General features: G+C 42.9%; 2 protein-coding genes across 3 annotated transcripts; both read right to left on the bottom strand.

Annotated features, from left to right (window-relative positions):
• Positions 1-5,639: 5,639 nt before the first annotated feature.
• borcs5 (BLOC-1 related complex subunit 5) lies at positions 5,640-8,554 on the bottom strand. Its single transcript, XM_010897868.3, has 4 exons — positions 8,184-8,554; positions 7,767-7,910; positions 7,312-7,469; positions 5,640-7,003 (listed from the first exon to the last, which is right to left on the bottom strand). Exons 1-4 carry the CDS (start codon positions 8,239-8,241, stop codon positions 6,764-6,766), a joined length of 600 nt encoding a protein of 199 aa, XP_010896170.1. The 5' UTR covers positions 8,242-8,554; the 3' UTR covers positions 5,640-6,763.
• Positions 8,555-11,531: 2,977 nt separating this feature from the next.
• On the bottom strand, positions 11,532-25,940 carry smc1b (structural maintenance of chromosomes 1B). 2 transcript variants are annotated; one of them, XM_010897872.3, is made up of 25 exons: positions 25,813-25,940; positions 25,378-25,566; positions 23,950-24,062; positions 23,599-23,802; positions 21,246-21,484; positions 20,759-21,017; positions 20,128-20,268; positions 18,418-18,500; positions 18,036-18,243; positions 17,485-17,670; positions 17,160-17,345; positions 16,791-16,937; positions 16,470-16,607; positions 16,144-16,260; positions 15,869-15,975; positions 14,830-14,971; positions 14,510-14,655; positions 14,175-14,328; positions 13,923-14,027; positions 13,445-13,598; positions 13,087-13,241; positions 12,520-12,671; positions 12,375-12,444; positions 12,163-12,273; positions 11,532-11,908 (listed from the first exon to the last, which is right to left on the bottom strand). In XM_010897872.3, the coding sequence occupies exons 1-25, from the start codon at positions 25,919-25,921 to the stop codon at positions 11,762-11,764; spliced, it is 3,762 nt and encodes a 1,253-aa protein (XP_010896174.2). In that variant the 5' UTR covers positions 25,922-25,940; the 3' UTR covers positions 11,532-11,761. The 2 variants fall into 2 exon arrangements, with proteins under 2 accessions (XP_010896174.2, XP_019912199.2); XM_020056640.2 differs by lacking the exons at positions 25,378-25,566; positions 25,813-25,940 and adding an exon at positions 24,596-24,866.
• Positions 25,941-26,198: the final 258 nt, after the last annotated feature.

The raw sequence follows: 26,198 nt of genomic DNA, 5'->3' as shown, positions 1-26,198 counted from the left end.
TCGGTCAATAAGGACACGGCTTTGACTCACATTATCACCGGGTCACAATACAGAACAGGACAATAATGCCTTTGTAATGTTTCTGCATGCACTGTCTGGTGAATCCAAATGGCACAAATGGAAGATGTGTGAATGTCATGCCCAATACCAAACCGTATAAGGCGTGTAATGACTGCTAAGATACTTTAGATGAAACAGGGGTCCAGTTGATCTCAGTTACAACCTAATGAGCCCAGCAGTGTTCTTGAGCACACAAATATAAGTCTTTGTAAAAGGTGACACAAATCAGGGCACCTTCACGTTGTTATTTTCAAGAATGGACCAAGCAAGAGGAATTAGATTAAATTAGTGATAGAATTTTGGACCAATTGCATTTTCTTGAGAGGCATGGCAGTGGCTCAAGCCTCAATAGATCAACTGTGGCGTCAATGAGCAGAAAATTCAAGAATGACAGTATGTCACAGTGACATACCACACTGTATTTCAGTATTACAGTACTACTATATTTTTGCCACTGCATTGTTTTTATAGTGACTTGTTAGTTCGGTGTATTTTATCTTTATTTTCTGTATATACATGCTCATTTAATTTGTTAAGGGCTAAATGTGAAAAGGCTAAAATAAAACCCTTTGTTTCTGGATGTTCATGCTTTCTGCATTGGTCATCACTGGAAAAATTATTTTAGGGACACAGAATACAGCCCATGCCTTTTATGGTATATGTACATGTAGTGTCAACAAATGGCACAGACATATAAGAGACAGTTACCCAAGTTAGTGTATATCTATGTTGGGTATATTGATGACTATGTTAATTGTTTTGAAGAAGCGTATTTTCTTATACTTATGTTCAACTAGTGAACATTATGATGACAGTACACCTGTGGAGTAAGATGTAAACAATGCATTACAATTTTAAAATGTTTTGCTTGCTTTATTTTCCTCTTTCAAAATACTGCATATTTATTAAGAAGCAGCAAGTAAATTACAATTACAGATTAAGTAAAAGGGTAAGATGTCTAAAAATAAAAATGAACGCACAATAAATAATTTTTAATACAGCAATGGCTTTGACACTATTCATTTAATGTTGTAAAAAATTCACATTTGAAAATATTACCAAAGTAATATTCACAATGTTTTCTCCCTTGTTCACAGTCCAGTTTACTAACATCCTAAGTTTGTGTCCGTAACAATGTTCATTAATATGAATAAATATACCCAGAATAAATCATAGTAAAGCTTTACATGCTAATTCTATGGTTATTATTGTGTATTTTATCCACTGACACAGTCCTTACAGTACTATATTTTGTGAAAAGCACCAATAAATATTAGCATGAATAATTTCCTTCTAGCCTAACTTTGTCAGAAATAAACTGTCTGTTTAAAAAAAATCTTTGCATCTACTTGCGTCTTACTTACCTAAGTCCCGCTCCATGATAAATCACAGGCACGCCACCCCTTATAAATGCAGCAAAGTTAGTAACCACAGTGAATGTCAATGTCAGTAAACAAAGAGCTCCGGAAGATTAACGTCTTAAATGACAGTTGTCTTGTTGGAACACATAGAAAGACTCTGACAGATATTACTTTTGAATGTAGACCTTATTTTGCTCTCCTTCTGCACTCATTCAAGCATAATTTCTTATTTTTTTCATTCAATCAGCATAGCTTTCACTCAGAGAAGAAGTCAACAGAAAGAAATGTGACAGCAGAGCAGTAACTGAATAATTTTTATTTTTTGTGAAATTAATCATCAAAGGTTGAACTACTTGCATGGTATCTCTTGACCTGACATCCCAAAATGCCAGCTTAAAAAAAATCTATTTTTCCTAGGCGAGCATTAATAAATGAAATATGAAGTAAAACGAAACATTTAATTTGTTTTTCTCATTCTGCCCATCACATAATGTGACCCAATGTCACCTTGCTCTCTGACAGATAAACACATAAAGCTGAGCCGTAATGAGCTGTTGTTTGGCCTGAGGCTTTAGATGAGCCATGGTGCTGTCGATCTGCCGCCATGACAACTGCCCCAGTAGCACTGAGTCATTATGAGTCACTCTTGGCGCCGTGTCACAGTAGATGTTAAGGGACTAGCTCATTTACCTCATTCAGATCCATCCCTCATTGGATTGAGTGTTGGATTGGTAATACTCAGCAATTAAAAGCATGGGCTGTCAACAAATCCACTTCTAATTGTTGTGGCGGTGGCATTTTAACTAAAGGTCAGATTTAAAGTGTGGTCTGGCAGTGATTTTCTTGTTGATTTATACAATGTACAGTACTCTGGGTATTGACATTTTTTGGCTCACAGTGAAGGCGAAAAAAACAAACAACTGATCACAAACACTGTCCAGAAAGTAGGCATGGACATGTTTGACCCTACGATCAACAGGAGACTATGATCTACAGGACACTACGATCTACAGGACACTACGATCTACAGGACACTACGATCTACAGCACACTACGATCTACAGGACACTACGATCTACAGGACACTACGATCTACAGCACACTACGATCTACAGCACACCAGAGACTGTACTGTACTAGGGCTGGAATGAAAAGTGCAAAAACAGGATTGCTTAAAAGGTACCTAAAAAAGCCTACAGAGTTTAGGAAAACATTTTGTGGAAACATGAGACAAAGATTAACATGTACCCGTGATGGCAAGAGGAAAGTGTGGAGATAAACAGGAACTGACATACCAGTAAATCTGTGAAATATTGGAGGGGGTTTTATGGCTTGGGAATGCATGGCTGCGACTGGATGGCAACAGCTGAATTAATTCTGATATGTACGGAAACATCTGTCGGCAGAGGAAAACACAAATGCCTCTAAACTGGTTTGAAAGTGCTTCATCACGCAGCAGGACGAAGACCTCAAACGAACTGAGAAAGTTACCAGCATGAAAAATACATTTTCTGTATTTTTCTGTGTAGGATTCTTGTTTGGTGATCTGAACTGCATTTTTCCAAATGCTTTAATTACTCTTCTTACCCACTTTTCTTGCGCAAACTACTCCCGTTCTCCCAGATTTTAACCTCTACTCCCAACTGCTGTTTTCAGATTTCTCCAGAGGTTTTCAGTGTAATTTAGATCTGGACTCATTGCTGGCCACAGGAGATCCATCATTTTGTCCAGAACCATTCCAGTGTTCTGGTTTATTTGTCTTTTGGCATTGGTCCTGCTGGAAAACCCATGACCCTCGACAGACCCAGCTTTCTGACACTAGGTACAACACCACGTTCCAAAATGCCTTGGTATTCTCTTGATTTCAAAGCACCCAGTATCATATGCAGAAAACCAACCCATAAATTATTACTGAACCACCTCACCTCCATGTTTCACTGTAGGGAAGGTGTTGTTTTCATTGAAGGCTTCATGCTGATACTTGTAAACAGAGATGGTGTGCTTTAGCTCAAACCTTTTCTCATCTGTCAACAGGACCTTCTACCAGAAGGATTACGACTTTGGCAGATTTCAGTCAAGCTTTTCTCCTACTATAAAACCCCCAGTCACACAGTTGGAGACAGATGAAGTTGAAACTGTTGTACCTTGAGTCAGACAATTGACTGGTTATCTTTCTTTTCTCTGTGCCTCTTGGTATCTGGATAAACACTTTATGTCAGCTGCTAATGTAAAAAGGGCTTTATAAAATAAATGTGATTGCAGTACACACAGACAGACAAAACAGGGGAATGTCCTTTTTATTTAATTAAACTGGCTTGAATGGGTGATTTCATACTGCAGGCACCTGCCACTCGGTCAGTAATGGAGAATCACCTACTTGAAATGTAATGATTTTGATTAGAGTAAAAGTAAAAACTCAAATTTGAGAAATTATGCACTATTTTAATAGTGCAAGGATGCCAGTGTTTCTTGCCACAAATGTATATTGTCAGCTTTAACCTACAGTGTGTTGTGGTTGCATGCAGTTTTACTCTTCTGGACATTCTTTACAATAAGAATACATAGCACAAATGTATGTACATCCTGGTCAGTGAGACATTGAATATGTATCCACAGTAACATAATCATCCCATGACCATAAAGTATTTGATTACTAGCACAGCAGGTATGAGTATTCAGCCAATAGTTCTACTCAATGCACCAGGTCTTACCTCTTGCTGTACTTTTGAAAGTGGAATGTTGTCCCATTTTTGCTTGATATAGGATTGCAGCTGCTCAACAGTTTGGGGTCTCCTTTGCTGTATTTGTCATTTCATAATGCACCAAATGTTTTCAATGGGTGACAGGTCTGGACTGCAGGCAGGCCAGTTTAGCACCTAGTCTATTTTAGAACAAAGCCATGCAGTTGTAATATGTGCAGAATGTCCTTTGGCATTGTCCTGTTGAAATAAGCAAGGTCTTCCCTGAAAAAGATGTTGTCTGGATGGCAGCATATGTTGCTCCAAAACCTGTATATATTGTTCATCATTCATGGTACCTTCACAGATGTGCAAGTCACCCATGCCATGTACATTAATGCACCCCCATTCCATCATGGATTTGGCTTTTGAACTGTGCGCTTTTTAGATGGACTGTGCAGATGGTCCCTCTCTTTAGCCTGGAGGTTGTGGCATCCATGATTCCCCAAAATAATCTAAAATGCTGATTTGTCAGACCCAAGGACAGTTTTCCACTTCACTTCAGTTCAGGCAATCTTAAATGAGCTTGGGCCAAGAGAAGGCACCGGCGTTTCTGGATGTTGTTTATGTATGGTTTCCTCTTTGCATGGTAGAGTTTTAACTTGCATTTGTGGATGCTGCAATGTACTATGTTCACAGACAATGGTTTTCAGAAGTGTCATCACTGCAGACTATGCAGTGACCATGCAATGATGCCCACTACAGAATTGTGTATTTTGTCCAGATTCTCTGAAACTTTTAATGATATAATGTACCATAGATATAATGAGATTCCCAAACTCTTGTGATACGTCATTCCTGAATTGTGGCACTATTTGCCCACGCAGTCTTTCAGAGTGGTGAACCCCTCTCCATCCTCACTTCTGACAGGCCCATCATCTCTGGAATATTTTAATACCCAATCACAATACTGACCTGTTGCCAACTGACCTAATTAGTTGTGTGATATTCCAACAGGTTTAGTTTTTTAGCATTAGACGTTTCCAGTCTATTGGTGCCTCTGTCCCAGCTTTTTTTGAAATGTGTTGCTGGCATCAAATTAAAAGTGGGGATATATTTTCCAAGAAACAATAACATTTCTCAGATTCAACATTTGATATGTTGTCTTGGTACAGGGTTTAAATGATTTGCACATCATTGCATTTTGTTTTTCTTTAAATGTTACACAACATCCTAACCTTTTTGGAAACAGAGTTGTAAATATATGAGAATATTCTCCTATTCATATTGCTAGCTATATTCTCAGAGAAAAAGGGTTCCCACAGGGTTCTTTGGTTTTTGCCCTAAAGTGGAATCCTTTAAATGATCATTTTGAGGTTACATGTATAAGCCTCTGTAAAAAGGATTCCTCTAAGGAAGCATTATTCTACAGAGACAATCCCAAAAAGATTATTCTGTAAGACTACGGATTGATACAGAATACAGAAACCAAAATGAGAAAAGACAAAACTCCAATTGATTCACATTAAAATAAGCAGTAGGCTTAACTTACACTGGGAAATTGGATTTCTCAAAAATGAATTTCCTGAAAGCAAAATGTATTGGGTCATCTTGCTGTATTAATGTTCAGACTATGAGAATCAGTAAGTAAGGCCTCTTCTGCATTACATATTCACAAGTAAAGTAGAGTACAACCCTCTAACCATAAAGCAACTGTGCACAAGAATTAACACAAGCTCTTGGTCTGTCTGTATGCAGAGTGACTCACATTTCCATGATGGTTTCTGAGTTCAAACAATACTGCCTAAGCACTTATTGGATTTTCTTCTTGTTATTTTAAACATAAAAGGCAATGATATTTAATTCAAAGGTCCAAACATTAGATTCTGAAGGAGAATACATTACAGTTACAGAGAGGGAGAGAGGACATTGCTCCTTTTCTTCGTAGCATACAAACCAATATGAAAATGTATTTTTAGTTCTAGTTATTGTCAACACCATGGTGATTATATATCAGAATCAAAACAGTTCCTTGAAGAATCTAGCCATGAATGTTTCCAACTCCTTAGATTGATTAATTCACCAAACAACATGTCTTCATGTAAACCATGTCAAAAATGCACAGAGAAAAACAGCATATTCAAGCACCTGACAATCAAAATAATTTAGCAAAATAACATGTCCCACCTAAACAAGAAAAACATTAAGTTCAAGCTTCAAGCTTTTTTTCCTCTCGAGTTCAACCGCAATACTTCCAGTGGTGAGGTCAGTCTCTCACCACACTCTGCCTAGTAAGCACCAGTAATCCAAAATCCCAATTCAAACTTTGTTTTAGTGCATTATCATGTAAACTTCAGTTTAACGGTCACTTCCTTGACAGGAGGGTGCAGCTGTCCCTTCAGCCCGCTTAGGCTGCTGGGAAGGGCGTGGCCAGGAGAGTGTCTAAGGCGTATGTGAGGGCCTGGAGGGACCATCAGTTGTGTCAGGTTGGCTGGGGGGAGCTACTGGGTCAGTGCTCACTCTTCTTGCTCTCTCCCTCTCTGTTCAACAATAATGACCCAATAAAGAGCTTTGATAAAGTCCTTCTGGGGTGATGCCTGGGGGAAGGGGGGGGGGCATAGGAGAGGTCCTCAACAATGAATTGAACGGGGTACGTGGGTAGAGCTACGGCAATTTGGTGGAAGCCTCCCCATCTGGCCTCATACTGAAAGGCTCCAGGCGTTCGCTGTCCGGCAACAGGTTGTTAAGTCTCTCCATCAGAGGGACGGTCTGGTCGATGCCCATCTGGATACGCCGCAGAATCACAGACATCTCGTTTACCTTCTGGATCTGCTCGGCGTACTTAGCATAGCGCTTCTGACGCTCCTGCATGATGCTGAACAAAGTCTCCACCGACAAGTCCATCTGTGAGGGAGGGATGTGGTGGAGACAGAGAGATCGATGTATAAATGTTTTTACGATTATTTTTCCTGGCAGTGACACGCAAACACGCGCACACTCACGCACACTCACGCACGCACACGCACCGGCACGTACACGCACACACACATGCAAAGCCTCCAGTGAGATTGTGAGCTCCGTAACTCAACGGCCTTCCTCCCCCTCTCCATTTCTTCACCTGCGAGATCAGCACAGGTGAAAGAAAGCCAATGAGCAGAGGTCACCGGTGTCTGTGAGCAGAGTTGCAGACAGGTGGCAACGGCGTAGGTTACCTCTTTGATCCTCTTGACCAGGGCGTTCTGGTCGAAGGCCACGGCCTCTGCACACTGGTGCAGGTGGTCCTGGTACCGGACACACAGTTGCAGGACCTGCGCAGAGTCCAGTCGCTCCAAACACAAACTGCTGGGGGACGTCTGGCCACTCAGCACACCTGCAAACGTGGACAGACTGACTGTGAAGACACTGGACATCATCCCCGATCCTGACTTCAGGCTCAGAAAAGAAATTAATAGGCCTGAACGATGTGGCCTAACAAAGTCACATACTCTTGTTACATCAGAACAGGACTAGCCACCCAGTTTTTCCTACCCACTGCTTACTGTTTGCTTTTTGGGGGGACAGTTATGATAAGTGCTGATGCAAAAAAGGCATTTATAAATTCAATTCTGGCATCAAGTAAAAACATGTTCCACTTTCTCCCCTGAATTGCTACATACAGTATGCTTACCTTTTAATAATGGCTGAAAAGTGGGAATTTCCTGAAGCTTGATGACATCAGGGTCATTGTGGATGTTCCGCAATGACTGTGTTCCCTGGGCCACCACCACAATGTCATCCATTTTGGCCTTCTGTTTTGCCGGAGAGGGCACCACTGGAAAAAATAACAATTGAAATAATTCTAATTGTACTATATATATATATATATATATATCAAAAACAATTAATATGAAAGACAACAAAAAACTAGAGATGGTCCAAGTACATTACTTGACACTATGGGCCCTGGTCGACAGCAATAAACTAGGTATTTGGGGGACTTCATCCTATAGATAAATCTGCTAACATTACAACACTGTAATTGTATCTGCAGAAAATGACAAGCAAGCTATAAGATCCTTATGTGCAAAATGCGTATGATCCTTACCTGAGGAGCTGTAGTCAGAGTGTTTATGCTCAGAATCAGCACTTTGCTCGGCCCCCATTGTGTCGCTTATTATATCGCTTCAATTTTAGAGAACTCAATCCAAACAGGCAAGTGAATTACAGTAGTTTTTAAACTAATGTCAGCTGTATCTCGCAAACACACGGTCGACTAGCTGGCATAGCACATCTCGTAACTTCGCCTCGATATCTTTATCTTGTTCTGAAAACGGATTTAATGGGTTTTCATGAAATGTTGCCCTTACGATGCTATAATAATTTCGCAAACGATATTTATATCAAGGAAATGGGTTAAAAGCTGAAAGATGGGTAGCTAGTAGCTACTTCCGTAAACATGTCCAATGTGAGCATGCGTGTATAAAAACGGTGTCTGATTGGTCCTTTCTTTGGTATTTTAGACAAACGTCCCCAGACTGTGCCGGAGTGTGCGAATAATCATATTTCAGATCAGCAGTACGTTACCTATTACGAGGGGATGCCTGAAAAGACTCCATGACACCACAGGCTTACTGGTAAAATTTATGAGGAGATATTTCAGCGGTACTCAGTATCAACACTGTCAAGTTCAGTAGGTTGTACAGTAACTTAAAGTTTTTACCAACCTTGTATTATTATTCCCATAAATGATCCTACTTACTTGTGCTTATAAGTAAATAAAAGGATACTATAAAAATAATTGCTGCCCTCGAACAAAAATATCATCCCATCATAGTTATTTTTGTTAAAAAAAGTAAATAATAAATTGCCAGCAGAGCAATGAATACTTTCCAAGACTCCAATTTTGACAGATCCAAGGGCTGCTCTCAGATCAAAGCAAGTACATGGATGGTCTACAATAAGCACATAAAAAAAATGTAATCAACATTTTAATGTCCAGATCCATCTGTGGTATGTGGGTGTAGTAGAGTGACACATCAATGTAAATCAGCTCACTGGCTCCTTTAGTACTGTTGGCACTTAAAATATTGGCCAAACATTCTACTGCTTCTTGGAAGCTGTCCTAATTGTTTTAAGGTGTAGCTAATGTGATGGACCAGAAAACAAATACGCTGCTAAAGATTGGGAACATGATGAGATTAGTGGACAACAGAGGCCAATGGACACTATATAATCAATCCCTTTATGTAGCCAAAAGTGTAACAGAAGTGAAGCGGTTACCTGCTATTGTCCCGACACCTCTTGGCTATGTCCTTGATGTTTCAGGGGGTTTTCTGGTTTGGCCCTAACCTGAGAAAATTCACCAGTTACCATAGTAACTTACAAATATTGTGTGTGCGCGCCTGCCTGTCACTGCATGAACCTGTCCTTCCACATGACCCTACTCCCAACACATTTTAGTTATTTAACCCCTTATTTTACCAGGTGAAAACATTCTCATTTACAGCAAATAGTTCAAAGGGGCATTGGAATCTCTTGAAACCAGACAAAGAGTGCCTCGTACTGGCCTTCCAACGCGACTCCCAGGAGCATTTGGGGTGTGACTGGGCCTCAGGGTTAACATTGAGAGGCTGGCAAACAGTAGGATAGAGGGAGATGCTGCCACTATACAAGTGCTGGTCTTATAATTAGAATATCATCAAAAAGTGTATTTATTTCAGTAATTCCATTCAAAAAGTGAAACTTGTATATATTCATTCATTACACACAGACTGATATATTTCAAATGTATATTTCTTTTAATTGTGATGATTATAACTGACAACTAATGAAAATCTCAAATTCAGTATCTCAAAAAATTTGAATATTACTTAAGACCAATACAAAAAAAATATTTTTAGAAATGTTGGCCAACTGAAAAGTATCAACATGAAAAGTATGAGCATGTACAGCACTCAATACTTAGTTGTGGCTCCTTTTGCCTGAATTACTGCAGCAATGCGGCGTGGCATGGAGTCGATCAGTCTGTGGCACTGCTCAGGTGTTATGAGAGCCCAGGTTGCTCTGATAGTGGCCTTCAGCTCTTCTGCATTGTTGGGTCTGGCGTATCACATCTTCCTCTACACAATACCCCATAGATTTTCTATAGGGTTACGGTCAGGCGAGTTTGCTGGCCAATTAAGAACAGGGATGGTCCTTAAACCTGATACTGGTAGCTTTGGCACTGTGTGCAGGTGCCAAGTTCTGTTAGAAAATGAAATCTGCTTCTCCATAAAGTTGGTCAGCAACATGAAGCATGAACTTCCTGGTAGACAGCTGCGTTGACCTTGGACCTCAGAAAACACAGTAAACCAACAACAGCAGATGACATGGCACCCCAAACCATCACTGACTGTGGAAACTTGACACTGGACTTCAAGCAATGTGGATTCTGTGCCTTTCCTCTCTTCCTCCAGACTCTGGGACCTTGATTTCCAAAGGAAATGCAAAATGTACTTTGATCAGAGAACATAACTCAGCAGCAGTCCAGTCCTTTTTGTCTTTAGCCCAGGTGAGACGCTTCTGACGCTGTGTCTTGTTCAAGAGTGGCTTGACACAAGGAATGCGACAGCTGAAACCCATGTCTTGCATACGTCTGTGCGTGGTGGTTCTTGAAGCACTGACTCCAGCTGCAGTTCACTCTTTGTGAATCTCCCCCACATTTCTCAATGGGTTTTGTTTCACAATCCTCTCCAGGGTGCGGTTATCCCTATTGCTTGTACACTTTTTTCTACCACATCTTTTCCTTCCCTTCGCCTCTCTATTAATGTGCTTGGACACAGAGCTCTGTGAACAGCCAGCCTCTTTAGCTATGACCTTTTATGTCTTGCCCTCCTTGTGCAAGGTGTCAATGGTCTTGTGGACATATCAAGTCAGCAGTCTTCCCCATGATTGTGTTGCCTACAGAACTAGACTGAGAGACCATTTAAAGGCCTTTGCAGGTGTTTTGGGTTAATTAGCTGATTAGAGTGTGGCACCAGGTGTCTTCAATATTGAACCTTTTCACAATATTCAAATTTTCTGAGATACTGAATCTGGGGTTTTCATTGGTTGTCAGTTATAATCACCAAAATTAAAAGAAGAAAACACTTGAAATATATCAGTCTGTGTGGAATGAATGTATACATTATACAAGTTTTCACTTAATGGAATTACTGAAATAAATAAACTTTTTGATGATAATCTAATTTTATGACCAGCACCTGTATGTTAATGAATCCAGACGTCCACTCTGCTCCACCCTCTTACCACTATTCAATTGGCACAACTGTATTGGTTTATCTGTAATATCCACATTATTACAGTGACTTGGGGTTCTAATGACCAATACAATAGATTTACTAGTCTAAAATAACACACAAAGGCAACACGACAAACAACAATTTATTATAAATACAAATAACAGTAAAAACAACACTGCAATTGAACCCTGCTGTATTACAAGACCAACACGAACCACCGATAACGGGAAAGCAGATTCAAACAAACTGAATATAAAGCAGTGTAATCCTAAGCAATGTAATGTATATAATGCAAGTGAATGCTTTTTTTGACTATCAACTGAAGCAGGTACCAGCAGTAGAAAACGCAAGTCCACTGTCAAGGTCAATAACATCACGGAGCATGTTTTTGGCTGTCCTCCCCTCACATGTCCGCTCTCTCCTCACATGTCCACTCTCTCCTCACATCCTCTCTCTCCTCACTGTCCTCTCTCTCCTCACTGTCCTCTCCATCCAGTGGATAAGGACTCAGGTCCAGTGTTAGCACGCGGCTGAACATGCACTCGTTGAACTGACGGAAAGTAAGAACAAGGAAGACATTTGGATTTGATACGTAGATTTTTATTTTGTTTTTACGGCGTACTCTGAAATGCGTACAGGCTAGCAGGTCTCAAGTCCTCGCCTTCACCGAACACATTGGAGAAACTTCTCATCCGATGTGTTTCAGGAAGACAAAGGAGGGAGGATGCAAGGAATTCTGAAAAGACTGAGTGTGCCACTAAAACCAGTAGGATGAAGATGGTAAGGGATGGCTTAGTTCTGTACCTCCGGGTAGACCCCCAGGAGAGCATCTGCTCTACAGAAGAACTCCTCCTTCAGAGAAATGACAATGACCTGGACGCGCTCTCTGGACTGTTCCCTGATAAAACTGGTCACCTACACACACACACACACACACACACACACAAAGGTCAGCAGCCAACTGCCAAATTCATGCCCAACACCCATAGGTAACCACAATCAAAAGGCCAACTTGCCTTGCCAATGTTGGTGTTGTCCAAGGCTGCATCCACCTCGTCCAGGACAAAGAAAGGAGCGGGGCGGAAGCTGAGAACACAGTGGTGTCAGTGGTGTGCACTGGGAACCGAAGAGTGACTGTGTTCCGGTCGCCGTGTGTGTTACCTGTGAATGGCGAAGACCAGAGCCAGGGCGGCAACAGCCTTCTCTCCTCCCGAAAGGTTCTCCATGGCCATGAAGCGTTTTCCTGGGGCAACGCAGTTGTAGTTGATGCCGTCCAGGTAGGGCTCATCTGGATTCTCTGCACTGAGGATGGCCTAGTGGGCACGCACAGACACATCACATACATACAGCACAATCAAATCAAGATACACGTATATTTCAGACATTCCAGGTGACCAACTCATGGAGCTGGTTGAGAGAATTCAAAAGAGTGTGCTATGCTGTAATCAAGGAAAAGGGTGGCTACATTTCAATCTGTTTAACACTTCGTTTACACCATTTCGTATGTTTAATTTCATAGTTTTGATGTCTTCAATATTATTCTATAGTGTGGACAATAGTCAAACTAAAGAAATCCTTGTGAATGACAAAGCGTGTGCAAACCTTTGTCTCGTACACTACATCCAAACACACACGTATACAGCACATAAACACTTTACACACGCACGTGCGAGAAATTACACGGTAGTTCAAAGAACGTTTTTGTTTGTGTGAGTCAGGCATTCACACCTGAGCGCTGTTGTTCCGGCACAGTTGTTTGTAGATCTGGTCTATAACCACCGAGACGTGCTCAAAGCACTGGCTGAAGAGTCTGAAGCGCTTGCCTTTGACCCGCTCAAAATCCTGGTTGCATTGTCTGGCTGCCTTCGTGCTGGTGTCAAACGCTGTCAGGAAAAGAGGCAATACATGACCAGTGTTTAACATAATAACATGCAGTGTGTCCTGAAGCCTGGTCTGTACGGCTCTATGTGCCGCAGTAGATGTCGCCACTACACCAGCATCAATACAGCACTATCGTCCTCATTGGAAGATATGAAACTCCAGAGAATAAGACACTGGTACTGTGACAACACAGAGTGCGCCATACCATCCAGCACCCCCTGGAACTTGCTCTTGACCTCCTTCATCCTGTCCAGGGCTTTGAGGTTTGGTGCTGTGGAACACTGTAAGACCACCTCCAGGGATGAGACGGTCTCCTGAAGACGCTCCACCTGGGCATCCACCTCCTCCACCGCAATATCCTAAACACAGACATGCAGGACCAGACGCACACACAAACAGCATGTTAGGACTGCACATATACTGTACTGATGATAAAACAGTAAGTCATAACAAATCCTTTAAGCCCTAGTTTTTTCTTCACACAACTCTGTCCTCTGCTTTAGGGTTCTCACAGGCCCTGGTACAGTATAAGATACTTTAGGGTTCTCACAGGCCCTGGTACAGTATAAGATACTTTAGGGTCCTCACAGGCCCTGGTACAGTATAAGATACTTTAGGGTCAGTTTAAAACATAACACAATAACAGGGATGCCGCAACATTAAGACTAATTATTGGGGTCTACCTTCAGCTCTTCTCCCAGACCAGAGTAGTCGATGACCATCAGAGCCTCTCTCTCGTAGATGTCCATAGTGGGCCCGGTGCTCTCCGTCATGGACTCGGAGTCAAGCTGATGAAGTGGTCAAAACAGTGAATCACACACAGACAGGGAATGTGTCACTGTGTGAATACAAAATGTACGATAAAATAAAATGTTCTGCACCAAAAACAACACACATGTAGAATATTGACTGCCCCCACCCCCATCCTGTCCTACCTGCACCTCACTGATGTCATCTATGTTGCCGGTCAGCAGGGTGATGGGCAGGCCCTGGATCTTACAGCCAAGCAGCAGGTTGTGTCTCCAGAGCCTCAGCTGCTCCATGGCTGCCTCTGCCGAGATCACCTCCCTCTGCTGCTTCACCAGCTCTCTGACAGACGGACGGACGGGGGGACAGAACCAACAGGACAGGAGTGAAAGAGGAAGTACAGAAGCAGAGAGGGGACCGCGTGATGCAAAGAGAAATTAGGAGGCAGATGAGAAAGGGAACAACCCGCTGCTGTATTTGGTTAACATGACTTCATATTGATTCACCGACTGAATGGTCGTACTTGGAGCTCTCCTGCAGGCTCTTCATTTTCTGGTCCATCAGGGCTTTTGTGTCAGAGACCTGGCTCTTCTTATCCCGGAGTCGGTTCTTCAGCTCCAACACAATGGACTGGGTCTCCTCCACTGCTACCAGCAACTTCTCCTCCTCCTAGTAGGGACAACAAGGAGAACATGACAATGTCATTACATTCAGAGTGGTCTTACAGGGAGTCTCGAGGGGGCTGATGTGGAGATGGAAAGAAGTATATATAGGGGTGGAGAAAAAGAGACTGGAGGGGCGAGAGGGAATTAGCAAAGCAGAGGATGGAGTGTCTTTTTTTGCCTTCTTCTGCTCTTCCACTCTGCCCTGCTCCTTGGCCATGGTCTCCTGTAGTTTGCTGGTTTTCTTCCTCTGCTGTTCCAGCTGGTCATGTTCATACTCCACCTGGGCATTGAGACGCGTCCGCTGGGACTCAAACTCCAACCTGAGGAAGAGGATGGATGTTTCCAAATGTTATGTACCTACAAATAATAAAGGAACATCAAAGCCTCCCCAGAACTAGTTGTGCATAAAACCTGCTGATCAAGAAAGATAACAGAAATATGGATGTATGTACTAGTGGATGGTGATAATGCTAGAAATGTGTCATGGCATGGATTCGTCCATAACTAATGTTCTGTGGGTTTTGGCATCAATGGTGTAGTATTCCAATTGTATTATTACTATATGAATGTGTTTTGTTATGATTAAACTCATTCAGAAAGGGACAAGAGGCCATCTGTGTTTAGATTCTGTCTCAAGGACTCACACTGCCAACCTCTGGATTGTGTGATGTATACAATTGATCATTTATAGTAAAATATAAAATGTGAAAAAATTAAGAGACCACTGCACTTGTTATTTCTTTTCCAAATATGTTGAAAAGGAAGGTTTTGAGTGAGGAACAGAAGGGTTAAAATTAAAAGGCCACTGCAAATTGAACGCTTCTGTTCCTCACTCAAAACTTTCCTTTTCAACTTTTTTGCAAAGGAAAGAAAAAGGTGCAGTGGTCTCTTCATTTTTCCCGGAGCTGTTCACTGTCAATGTCCCAAATTCTGAATACAACGTAATATAGACAATTTCTCAATAAAAAGGTCAACAAACTTTTTTTAGGCTGTATCACCCCAACCCAGATTTTCACTCAAGCTCACTCCCCAATTGGCAGATGTGGCACTCTGCCTTTAGTTTGTAGGGTCAGATTATGTATTCAGGAACAATGTTTCTAGGAAAACATTCCCGAGCGCCAAATCACCTTTGTATCTGCTGCTTGACTTGACTAGCAACCATTTCAACAGACTGACATAGTTTGCGTTCATTTAATGGAGTAAGGAGAACCCAGTACCGTTTCCTGTCCAGGTCCTGCTGCTGTCTAAGATGCTCCTGTTCATACTCCCTGATGTTGGCCACACCGATCTCAGCACAGAAGTCTCTGAACACCATGTCGTCGACCTGAACACACAACAACAACAACATTACTGCCACACACCCCACTAACCATTTCCGCTTTCCCACGGCTGAAACGTTATCAGTGCAGTTGTCAGGACGTTATGAGAACGCTCTCAGACGGGTAAAGACATGGCAAGATGCTCGGTGGTTCTAAGGTGGTGACGGTTCCACCTGGTCGATACGGTCTTGAAGTTCCTTCATCTCCAGCTCCTTCATCTCCACCCTCTCCTTCTGCATAACCAGCTGGGCCTCCACATTGACCAGCTCCGCCTCAAGACGAGAGATCTCCTGCAGGAGCACACAGATGTTAGGTTTTATCACAACTAGAGTTGCATTTCAGTAATCGCACTGGGCAGATTGCCTCTGTCTTTTTCTCTCTCCGACGGCGAACCAGAGGAGCTCTGACTGTAGTGGTTGTGATGCATAACGTAAAGAGTTCAATAGACCTTTGAAGTTGTGGTATGCGATTGGCATCGGCAGAAGTGTAGTCAGTTTACCGCGTGGTACTTGGGAATGCTCTTCTTGCAGATGGAGTCCAGATCAGTTTGGGAATACTTGAGACGAGTCTGAACCCCTTGGGCCTGTGCCTGAATCTGCTTCAGCTCTGTCTCCTTACGCTTAAGCTTCATCAGAACCTGTCACATAGACACGTCTCAGTTACAGAACTACCAGAGGATGATCGGAAAAACATAACACTCTAAGTTTAACTACACATTAACGCCAACACCATAATAATTCCTTGTGTTTCGGTAACACACTGGTAGGACTACACTTCTCCCACAGAAAGTGTAAAAAGGGGTGCAACGGTGCAGACTCACGCGCAGCTCAGCCGTCAGCTGATCCTTGCGCTCCTTCAGCTTGTTCACGTCCTTCTCATCCCAGCGCAGAGCTTTGCTCCGCAGGTGGCTGGAGCCCCCGGAAATCACCCCCGACTTGGAGAACATGGTACCATCCAGAGATACTGTCTGGGGGGAGGGCATCCTTATTCATTAGCCTGACTATCACTAGTGTATTGGGTGCAACCAAAACTGACATGGGGTAGCTCCAGACCAGGCTGTACGAACATCTGATTGACCAGACTGCCTGTCTGGTGCATATCGTTATTTAGGCAGACTGAGAACCAAATCTAATTTACAATGATGACCTGGCAAGAGAAATGCCGACCGCACGACAACGGCCCGACTCACCTTGAGTCTCTCAGGTCCATCGTATGCGATGACCCGGGCCTCTTTAAGGGTCTCGCAGACCAGGGCACTGCCACAGACGAACTGGATCACCTTCTTCAGTTGGGGGGCAGTCGGGGAACAATGCACCACGTCCACCACCATCTTAGCCCCACGCACCTCACGCAGCCGCTCATTAAGAGGACTGACCTGGACACGACACAGAAACATCATGTAGCGTTTCCACCAAACACCCCGCTGATACTCCCACCACTTAACACGCTTTTGGACGTCAATGAACGCATCCCACAGCTGGACGCTGATCTCATGGGGCGTGTCGTCCACTCACATCCAGATAGTCGATTGGTAAGAAGGTCTCTGGCTCCGCCCGCTCCTCCTTTATGAACCGGATGCAGTCTCTGGCCACCTTCTCCGATGACACCACAATCGCGTTCATGTAGCGGCCAAACACCTTGGTGACGGCCAGCTGGTATTTCTTATGGATGGGGCTACACAGGTCCACCAGACGACCCAACTGGAGGGAGGGACAACAGAACGGGTTCACAGGGTTTGGAGAAAACCTTCTGGGCTAGTGGTCCAAGCATCTGACACTGGCACGTGTGTATGAGTCGGCGTGATTTGAGATCCGGCCCACCACCAGGAGTGGCCTCCCCCGCTCGAAGACAAAACTAGTACGTTTGTTGTAGTAAAAATCAAGTCGCCTCTCAGGAAGACGGCTGCTATTTGAAAATGTCCATTAGAACTCATACACACTTGATATCTTGATTTACAAGGTTAACCGTGGCCTTGAGAGTTAAGATGAGAACTTGCGGGCCGACTGAATCAGCCTCACCTTGCCCCAGCCCTGCACTAGTGTTGGTGGGTAGTATGACGTCTCACCAGTGTATCTGGGTAGAGCCTACTGAGGTTTTCCAGGACCTCTTTCCGCTGCTGCTGCCTCTTATTTTCATGGCTGTCCAGACGTGCGTTCTGCAGCTCCCCCAGTACATCCCCTAACTCCTGGTTGACCTGCCCCTCCCTCGTTCTCCCCCCCTGCAGCTCTGAAGACAGCACCTTCTCCTGCTGACGAGACTCCTCAAGGGAGGCCCTGCTCCACCACACCCACACACAATACCGCATTACCCAGAATTCTTGTCAAACCACTATTTATTATTGAACACATGGCTACACAGAACAGCTATTGTTTAGCATAAAGAACAGAAGTTACACAAAACCGTTGTTCATGTAATGTAGATCGGGGAGTATCTAACATGTGACCTACTGGCAGGTGTTGGTGTACTCCTCCAGCTTGTTTGCTCTTCTAGTAATGTCCTCCAGATGAGTCTGGTTCTGCTTAATGCTTCCCTATATTGAAAATGTCGAAACACACCAAGGCAGTGACATGGTGAGCAGAGACAATATTTTTTAGCAACTCACAAACAGGCCTGGCACAACTCACAAACAGGCCTGGCACAACTCACAAACAGGCCTGGCACAACTCACAAACAGACCTGGCACAACTCACAAACAGACCTGGCACAACTCACAAACAGACCTGGCACAACTCACAAACAGACCTGGCACAACTCACAAACAGACCTGGCACAAGTTGACCTCGCTGTGAGTTAAAATATTATTAGTGTGTTTAGTTCTGAGTCAGTGCAGCATGGGGACAGTGCAGCCCTGATTCAGTGCAGCATGGGGACAGTGCAGCATGGGGACAGTTTAGCCCGAGTCATTATAGCATGGAGACAGTGTAGCTGCACTGCAGCTGCCCCACTACAACAGCACTTCTCAAAGTCCGGACTCCGGTCCGGATCCGGAGGGAATTCAATCTGGACCCGCCTCCATTTCGTATTTCAACCATAGACTGTAAAAAAAATGTGGACGTAGTGTCCGTGACGTCACCCGTAGGTTTGTGAAGAGCAGTTTTGAAGCCTAAAGTGGGCGGAGCCAACCGTCGCCATTTTGGCAGCGCGTCAACGCACGTCACTCCCGGATAAACAGAAATGGGCAAAGAGGCGGGATGAGCTCAGCGAGGAGCCTGGATGCTGAAACCTGAAACCTAGCTCTCAAATCGGTCAAACCATATTTATTACCTAAGAAGTTCGAGTAAATGCGCTAGAAATCCGTGCTCACTGATTTTTTTATCTGGAATCTCCACAAAAAAGCAACATAAATTATCAGACATCCATGAGTGCATGTTCACAGAGGAAAACAACAGAAAAACAGCCCTGGTTGTTCTCTTGATACTCGACAACGACGGAATACAAAGGCGTGGGCGAAGGTATAATGCGTGTATTAAATTGTATGAAATAATCCAGAAAAAAAAACAAGAACATGGCCGATATGTCCAGTTCAGCAGCTGGAATTAGCTGAGGAAGAAACGTGACGGCTGGCTAACAGCCAACAGCAGACAAACAGCTAGAGAGAGCGAGTGAGAGACCAACAGCAGCGGCAATCCACCTGTCAGTCAACGGAGTGGACCACGCCCTTAATTATGCAGAAATTTAAATATTAATCAACTAAACGGATGAGTTATAAAAATAAGAAATATCATAAAATGAATGTTAATTTGTTATACATCTTTATTAAAAACACATTTTGTAATTACCAATAGTTCCGGACCTTTGTCATTGATGAAAATTCAGATTTGGACCTTTGAATGTAGACTTTGAGAACTCTGCACTACAACATAACAATTGGTACTTTGGTGAACAAGTCTTGAGGGAGAAGGTGCTGTTGGAGATGATTGCTTGGCCGATAAAGCCTATGCCTATTGTGCCATTCATTTCTACTTAGATACTTGGCTAATTAAAGGCCAAGTTTAATGGATTGTTCACATTTGGGGAAAGTGTCTTTGAACAAGATAAATGATTTGACTCTACTCTGAAACATCAGTAAAATGAAGTAAAATGTCCTTCAAAAATTGACAGATACCCTCACAGTTATTAAGGAGAGCTTATTATAAAACCATACAAGTAACTAGTACCTCCACTTCTTTCTTCCTCCGCTGGTTGAACTCAATCTTCTCATGTCCAGCCCTGACCTCCCAGTGAAGCTTCTCAGCCTGCTGGGACATAACAGCCCCCTGCCTCCTGGCCAGCTCCTTTAGCTCATTATAGCGGTCTAACTGCACAGAAGAACGCATAAGAAGGCATTGCAAGGGCATTTCCAAATTTAAAAAAATTCATGCAACTCGACACATTTCCACCATAGAGTGGAGAACAAGCATTTAAGATGCATCTATGCAATTACCGTTGTAATCTGAGAACAACACTGTAGCAAAATTACATCACACGGTTTTGGATATTTTACAGATATCAATTGTCCTATGATATAATTTACATTTTACATGTACGTGAAGAGCAACTTGTTAGATTATTTTAAAGCCTAGGCCATTTTAAAGCATAGGCCAATTCATCACAGAAAAAAAAGCCAGGCTCTATTGCAATTTTACATTTTTCTTATAAGACAGGTCGAAAGCATGATTAGGGAGCCAGTCTAAGAGTGTCTATGCCTGAAAAAAGACACTGCATGGTGGGATTGTATTGACAAGTGCACAGAAACGCACACACACACGTAGATAATTTAACGTATATTTCCATACACACTACACTTACCTGATCCTGCTCCAGCTGTATATCAGCCCTGAGATGGGCTCCCTCCTCTTGGGCGTGTCTCTCATAGTCCCTCCAGACTGTCTCCAGCTGCTGGAGGTCCTGCCTGAACTCTGCCAGCTCCTCTTCCTTCTTAGCCTCAATCCGCTGGCTTTTCAGCAGGGCCACACCAACATCGTCCACCTTCTTCTGGTGGTGGGACGTGTTCACCTTGGCTTTGATGTACTGGGGCCGACGCAAGGACAAGGCCTGCTCCTGACCACTATCACAGACATGGAGGAGAGGGTTGTTTCTTCTTAACAACACCAGACCTAACAGGTTAGCGACACACACACACACGTCTGTTTCAAACACACACATCTCTCGGTCTCAAACACACATCTCCTGTCTATCCGTGTCTCAAACGCACCCTCACACATACATCTCTACGCCACACACACCCACTCTCTTTCTCAAACACACACAATCCTCCTCCACGACTCTAACCCACCGTATCTCCTTCTCGATCAGCTGCAACTCCCTATTGAGGCGTCCATGTTCTTTCTTCTGGGTTTTGACAGTCTGCTCCCACCCCTCCAGGCATGTCTTCTGGTTGGACACGTCCTCCTGTCTCTGCCTCAGAGTCTCTGAGAGGGCACTCAGGCCCTGCTGATTGTGGTAGAGCTGGAACAGGTTAAGCTGCAGACGACCCTGGTTCAGGTCATCCACCAATGCCTGGTACTTCTGGGCCTGGGAGATGAGAACAGAGAGGCACTGTGGTGGAATCCAGACTGGTTAGGATTAAACGAAGGACGATCAGCGACAAATACAGAACGGTCCTTAGCGACAAACCTCAGACCGGGGAAACAAATCCATCGTTCAGCACGACATCAACCCAAAGCACACATCAAACATAATGCCGGAGTGGCTTTGGAAAGCCCTTGAGTGGCACAACCAAACCCCATTGAACATCATACGGACACCCGAAGATCGCAGTTCACAGACGCTCGTCATTCAATCAGAGCTTGACAAGATTTGCAAGGTAATAATGTGAGAAAACTGCACAAACCAGGTGTGCAAAGCTGATAGAAACATACCCAAGAAGCCTTAAAGCTGTGGTCGATGTCAAAGTCACTTCGACAAAGTACTGAATAAACAGCCTGTGTACTTCTTTACATGAAAGATTTCAGTTTTTTATTTTCAATTATAAATACAATCTATTACAAAAACGAAAATGTAGAGAAATTGAAGGGGCCTGAATACTTTACGAAGGCACTGTATATACAGACGCACAGTGTACGAAAATGTAAACACAACATATATTTGAGTTGCTCTAATATCCCATGAGCTGAATATTCAGGACTTGTTTCCTTTGCAAGAAAAGCGTATTTCCCTAAACATTTGTGCATGCTGTCCGTGAGCATTTCTCATTTGACAAGGTAATCCGTCCACCTGACTGGCGTGGCATATCAAGAAGCTCATTAAACAGATGTTTCCACAGATTCACCGTGTCAGGTTACAATTACAACAAAGGCTACAATAAAATTCTACATTTTGTCAAATAACACAACACCACAGATGGTTTTCAGGCAACTGCAGGAATGCCACAGCTGTTGCTAGAGAATTTTATGTTAATTTCTCTACCATAAGTTACCATGAGGTCACTATTTAAAATGTTGCTGTATCTCCAACCGGCCTCTCAATTGCTCGCCAGCCCAGAACCTCCACCTCCAGCTTCTTTACCTGCTGAGACCAGCCACACGGACACGTAATGAAACCGTGGGTTGGCACAACCAAATAGATTCTGCACAAAGTCAGAAACACCATCAGGGAAGCTCATTTATTTGCTCATTGTCATCACTAGGGTCTTTAGCCACCTGCAGAAACGTAACATTCAGAACCGCTGTCAATGCTCCTTGGCACGCTGGAGAAATTTGCACTTGACGGTTAAATCCTGGTTTTAGCTGGTGGCCAACAGTGTGTGGCGTTGTATGGGCAAGCAGTTTGCTGATATCAACTTTATGAACGAGCTAGAGCTGAGTTTATGGATCAGACAAGTACCATAAACCCATAATATAACACACAATGTATACAACTACATTTTATCAATGGCAATTTGAATACAAGGAAATACTGTGATGAGACCCTGATGACCACTGTGGTGCTATTTATCCACTGCCATCAACTTGTGTTTCAGCAAGATAACGCACAGGTCCATGTCACAAGGATCTGTACACAGTACTTCCATGCACCACAAACACACCAGATGTGTCAACTACTGATCGCATTTGGGATTTTTCTGGATCGGTGTGTTTCAATTCCCGACAACATGTAGACACTACACAGCTACGGTAGAAGTGGGACAACATTCTACAGGTCACAATCAACAGTTGTATCATGTCTATGGTGTTCAGATCAGATAGTGACTGGTTTCCTCATCCACACCCCAACATTTTAAGATATCTGTGATCAACATCTGCATTCCCAGTGATGTGAAATCCATAGATATGGACTAATATTCTAATTGACTAATTGCCTTTTAAGAACTCAGTTAAATCGCTGATATTGCATGTTGCTTTTATACTTCAGTGTGGTAATACAATATTATTTTCCCTACAGTCAAATCCCCAGGGTTCATACGCATTAAGAATTGAAATACCCCAAGAAATTTAGGCTAAATATATGATTTTTGTTCATAATTGTGCTCCCAAATGTATGTGTATGCATCCAGATCTTTTAACTCAGGAGGATGTGTTCCTTGCAAAAACTGCCAGATCAGATCTCTGTATGAGTGTTACGTTTGTCCAATTGCAGAAGGCGAATCTCCTATGTCTGTTTCTCCTGCCTGTGGCCTGTCGTCTTACCTCCACCTTCTCTGCTAAGACCTGCTTCCTTTCTGCAGTGGCGGTCCTCTTCTTGTTGAAGTGGAAATGCGTGTCTTCTTTGGCCTTCTGTAGAGATTCCTTCTTCCTGTCGTACTCCTCAGACAGCCCCAGGGATTGGCTGATGTGCTCAAACATCCTGGTCCGTTCCTTTGGGTTCTTCATGGCAATGGACTCCACTGCCCCCTGGCGTTGCAGGAAACATAAAGTTGTCCATATTAATTGGTCCCACCCGTTTGCTTATTCCATTTTATTTAATGGCACAGAGTTATCAGCCTCATAATCATTTATGAATACAAAACCTGGTGGCTCTGTGGCTTTGTGTGTGTTTACCTGAAATATCAGACAGTTTCTAGCTTTGGTCACAATGCCTATCTTCTCCAGCTCCTCTGTGTACCTGGCCAGAGTGATCTGTATCCCGTTGATGCGGTACTGAGAGCAGTCCCCTGGAAAATGTAATGTACAGTACTGTGCTCAAGTCTTAGTCCACCTAAAAAAAACTGTTTAAACTATTTATCTGGGAAGTGTTTATTTTCTTGTTAAAACACTTTAACACAATTCTATTTTATATAATATTTTAAATACAATGATCACGGATAACAGGATTGTGGTGTCCAAAAATGAATATTATGAAAAACTGCAAGTTGACACTGGAAAACCCAGCACAAGCCCCTACAAGGTCACTCCCTTGAGGGAGGGAAGGAAATCCATCTCAGTGGCTTTCTCATCCCCAAGACGTGAGTCATGGCGCGTTCCATTTGTACTCGGAGGTCGGAATTTCCGAGTTCCAAGTCGGAAATTTCAAATGGAACACCCCCTCAAGTCGAAATTCCAACTCGGGAAAGTCGAAGTAACCGCACTAGTCCCGAGTTGGTAATTCAAGATGGCAGCACCTTATGCCATTTAACAGACTAGTGTTATAAATCATATAGGAAAATGACGTTTATAGTTATGTTACAATATTCTGAAGAGCACTCACCTGTCCAGGCTCCAGGTTAAGTTACTGGTTATGGCAGATTAAAAAGTGGTCAAACATTGTACTACACAATGAAATACAATGAAAAACATTGTATATATTCCGAAAGGGCAAGCACAACAAAAGCTTTAATGGGGGCGCCCATCTTGCTTTCCCACTTGGACTTTTAGAACGCGATCAACTTGAATTAACCCAGGTGTGACGTCATTCCCAGTTCCGACGTAAATGGGATGCGGCATCAGTCCTTAACCGCTGTGAAAGGCCACGCGATAAAATCTGGACACCGATCGAGAATTCAGTTTCACGTTCGTAGTCAATTTGTTATTCATGGTATTTGTAAGACTATGCTACCTATCAAAAATATGTTTTCTCTGCTTAAATATTTGTCGTCTTGACCAATCATCTACATTAGTGTACACAGTTTCGCAAGTCATCAAAAAGCATTTTTCTTCCATTAGGTCTTGCAAAAGCAGATTAAACCCACCGGCTTAACTAGCATTCTACTCAATGAATATCACAATAATAGGCCTGTACGAACATTCATTCACACGACCAGAATCATGAAACACAGTTCGGAAATTGGTACTTAGCTATCAATATCTATTCAACTACAGTAGTATTTGTATTATGGACCAAAACTTAACACCTGTTAAATATGTGGAAGTACACACAGACCTGAACAAATTTGTGATAATTCCACATTATTACAATAATTTTTTTTCATATAAAACATCTAGCTTGCTGAAAGGTATTGGTGACCAGCGCCTTAATGTAATCTAAGGCACCTGAGATGCTCCTGCAGAAGTTCAGTTCCTCTCCATTGTCTTCGCAATACCGCATGGTGACACTGGCTGTGGTGGACGCGGGCTTGCAGATGTGGGCTCCGTAGATGAGGTCTCGGGTGTGCTTCACTCGGAGAGTCGCAGCCCGCTCACCCATCACGAAGCTCAAGGCATCCATCACATTTGACTTTCCTATGGAAAATGGTTGATTTTGTCGGACAAGATATGACACGTAATAGCGAGCTAATGTTAGCTTTTTACCTGAATTTGCATTGGCTATCTAGCTATCTTGCAACACAAAATGAGGTGGCTAGAAAAACAGACGACTAGAATAACAGATAAGCATCATTAGCTAGTTATAGCGCCATTACAGACTTAGCAAGCACAACATTAGCTAGTTAGTTGCTCAACAGAAAGTCATTGTTAATTAACACTTACCGGATCCATTTGTGCCAATAATGCAATTAAACCTTTTGAAAGGTCCAATTACTTGCTTCCCTCGCCATGACTTAAAATTCTCCACATCAATTTGTTTCAGAAAACCCATTTTGGCTAGACAAACGTTAAACAAGCTCAGTCAGGTTTTTCCTTAGAAAGTTATGTTTAAGGCGGGAAATGGTTTCGGTCACGTGTTTAGGACAAGTTAATGTAACTGGCTGTAAAAGGCAGAACAGGACTCACGAATCTCCAATTAAGTACGGTTTCAAAACAATTCTTTGGAATATTTCCCACACTATTTTCATATGATTTATTTCAAAACATTCCCTGTGGTTATATTCTGTATAAAATGTGAACATTTATTTGCAATTATGGCAGCCAAATAA

This window comes from Esox lucius, chromosome 19 (assembly GCF_011004845.1).
Source record: "Esox lucius isolate fEsoLuc1 chromosome 19, fEsoLuc1.pri, whole genome shotgun sequence".
NCBI lineage: Eukaryota > Metazoa > Chordata > Actinopteri > Esociformes > Esocidae > Esox > Esox lucius.
Note: the sequence above shows the minus strand (reverse complement) of the source record. Positions and strands in the feature narration are given on the sequence as shown.